The following is a 3,201-nucleotide window of genomic DNA, read 5'->3' as shown; positions in this document are numbered from 1 at the left end:
AGGCCAATAAAAATTGCAAGTAACTTAAAACAGCCCATAGAGTAGGAAGAAGACACATTTTTCTTTACATAATGTCACACTTTTTTTGGAGGCAGCTCATTGTCAAAGAAAAAATAGCTTGGCCCCTGTCTCCTCTCTCTCTCCTCTCTCTCTCTCTCTCTCTCTCTCTCTCTCTCTCTCTCTCTCTCTTCTTTCTTTTGCTTGAGACATGCCAATATTCATTATTGATAACAGAAAGAATCGATTTTAAGATTATTCCCTTTTTATGCCCTGTAGGTTTAGGGGACTGGATTTGAAACATACCAGTAAAAGTATACAAGAAGCAAAACAAGTCAACTGGAAAAATCTCCTCTGTCTGTAGGTTTAACATCATGCTGTCTCATTTTCCAGTTGAACCTGATGCAATGAATTAACTTCACAACTCTGAAATCACTTATTCATTAATGGAATCTGCACTTCAAAGTCCCCCACAAAGGAATGAGTCCACCTTGGTGAAATTCATCTTAATTGGTTTTTCTGATGTTCCAATCCTGAAAGATTTTCTTTTGGGGGTATTTTTGATAATCTATGTAATTATCCTGATGGGCAATAGCCTCATTATCATAATAACAAAGGTTGACCCTTCCCTACAGACTCCTATGTATTTTTTCCTGGGAAACTTTGCTTTCTTGGAAATATGTTATGTGTCAGTCACTGTCCCCAGGTTATTAACAGATCTCTACAGACAAGATAGAAGTATTTCTTTTGTAGCCTGTGCTACTCAAATGTATTTCTTCCTGGTCTTCGGAGCCACTGAGTGCTTTATTCTGACTGCCATGGCTTATGACAGGTACGTTGCCATTTGTAACCCACTGCTCTACCCACTTGTCATGAACAGTGATCTGTGTATTCAGTTGGTGGTTGGTTGTTGGACAAGTGGAGTTCCACTGCACATAGGGTTCACATACTGGATCTTCTCTCTACCTTTTTGTGGAACAAACCAGCTGAATCACTTCTTCTGTGACATACCTCCAGTCCTTACCCTTGCCTGTGGGGACACTTTTATGATCGAGATGCTGATTTACATGATTGCCCTTCTAGTGGTCACTATTCCTTTTATTCTGATTCTTGTCTCTTATGTGAAAATAGTCACAACCATTCTGAAACTCCCATCAGCCACTGGGAGAGCCAAGGCCTTCTCTACCTGTTCCTCCCACCTCATGGTTGTAGCTTTGTTCTTTGGCTCAGGAATCATAACATACTTGAGACCAAAGTCCACCCATTCTGCTGGAACAGACAAATTCCTTTCCCTTTTCTATACCGTAGTGACCCCAACATTTAACCCCATGATATATTGTTTGAGAAACAAAGATGTTATGCTTGCCTTGAAGAAGTTTCTTCTGAGATGGATTGTGTTATGACTCAATGTGATTTTTTGAAGCATGTTTTCTCCTTTGTGAGTTTCCTTGCATTTGTTTTGTTTTCTATTCAGTCTCCTTAGAAATGGAGTTATTTTGAATGTGTAATCTCATATTTCTTTGACATATGAAATTAATTCTGCTATTATTTCCAACTGCAGATTAATTAATTCCAAATACAAATACTTTTCTATAGGCAAATCTAACTGAAGTAATGGTAGATATAACACATATTGTTTATGCTCTTGTTATTTTTAAGATGTAGAAATAATGGCTACATTTTCTATTTCATGAAATTATCTTTAGTCTGTATAACTTTAGTCCAATATACTATTAGAATGAAATAGAGATGAATATCAAAGATTAAACTGTTTAGCCTCCATCTGTTGCAAAAAGAAGCTTCTTTGATGAGTGGTGTACTGTATCCTTGTCTGTAAAGATAAGGATCCATATTTAGGATATGGTAAGAAATTTCATTTGTCTAAAGATATGAAAGAGATATAGTTTCCTCTAGGATCTATGACATTTCCAGCCATGGATATTTGGCTACTGCAGAGTTACATACTGGTCACACACAGAGAATATACTTTGAGAGAGCCCCATCCCTAGGTGATATATCTACACTATATCTACAGTGGAACCTCTACAATTAAGGCTCATGGAACATAGTAGAATGGGGATGGAGAGAACACTAGTGCATCCTCAATTCTCCCTAGCAAAGCTTCCTTATACAACAGAGTGTGATGCACACAGAAGGCCACAACTGATCCAGTTTTAGAGAATGAGACTGACGACTGTGTGTCTTTGGGTAGAACTCTTATATTAGACCTCACCCATCCACAGCTCAGGGACCATCTCAGAAGAAGGGGGAGGAAAGATTGCAAGAGCCAGAGTTAGTACACGATCATAGGGCAGCAGAGATGACTTTGAGAACAAGACCCATGCAAGGGGCATGGGTGGAGTATTGGCCCTAGCCTGAGAACTGTTGGAGTGATTACAGCTAAGTATTGTATGAAATCTATAAAATCTCAATAAAATATTTTTTAAAAATATTCAACAGCTTATTCTTTTGTTTTTGATTTTTAATATGTAAGAATGTATTGTCTGCATGTATGGAAACGCACTCATCTCACGCAATGCCCATGGAGGTCAGAGGGGGACCTCAGACTCCCCTGGAACTGGAGTTACACATGGTTAGCCACTATGTGGGTGTTGGGAATCAAACCCAAGAGTAGTCAGTGCTCCTAACCACTGAGCAATCTCTCTTAATCTTTTTTTATGTTCATTATCAGTGATTGCCTTCCAATCATGTAATTTTATGTAAAAAAGATCAAGTTCGGTGAATATATATGTATATCTATATATACATATATACGATGTTAAAGAAAATTGACTTTCTCTTGAAGAGCCAGTACTTATTTGTGATTGTGAACTGCACTTTTCCTTAATCTCTCTCTCTCTCTCTAATTACCTTGCTCAAATGTACATTGAAACCTTTTCTAAATAAGCTCCACATTCTTTAAAAAAGAAAAAGAAAGAAAATTAGCATTTCTTGGAATTTAATTTTTACTTTGTCATTAAAATTGATCAGAATATTAATATTGAAAAACATTATTTTCAAATGTAATTTCTTGGGCTTATAATTTCTCATCCACCATGAGGAAAACCCACCCACTAAATTAGGATCAGTTTCAGAAAAACTGTGAGCTCCCCTCACTAAGCTATAGTTTTTATTGAGGCATGATGTTTGTATATAATTATCTTAAAGTAATCACATATATTATTACATTGTGCAATAACAAAC

General features: G+C 36.9%; 1 protein-coding gene across 1 annotated transcript; it reads left to right on the top strand.

Annotated features, from left to right (window-relative positions):
• The first annotated feature begins 443 nt into the window (after positions 1-443).
• Positions 444-1,400, top strand: LOC103748054 (olfactory receptor 10AG1-like). The gene has a single exon (XM_008850592.1). It carries the CDS (start codon positions 444-446, stop codon positions 1,398-1,400), a length of 957 nt encoding a protein of 318 aa, XP_008848814.1.
• The last annotated feature ends 1,801 nt before the right edge of the window (positions 1,401-3,201 follow it).

Source organism: Nannospalax galili, unplaced genomic scaffold, assembly GCF_000622305.1.
Source record: "Nannospalax galili isolate Female #2095 unplaced genomic scaffold, S.galili_v1.0 scaffold1785, whole genome shotgun sequence".
Classification (NCBI taxonomy): domain Eukaryota; kingdom Metazoa; phylum Chordata; class Mammalia; order Rodentia; family Spalacidae; genus Nannospalax; species Nannospalax galili.
The sequence above is the reverse complement of the archived record's forward strand: the minus strand, read 5'-3'. Positions and strand labels throughout refer to the sequence as shown.

What these genes read in the sequence shown, in the direction of transcription:
- LOC103748054 (XM_008850592.1), top strand. Translation starts at nt 444, where the DNA reads ATGGAATCTGCACTTCAAAGTCCCCCACAAAGGAATGAGTCCACCTTG.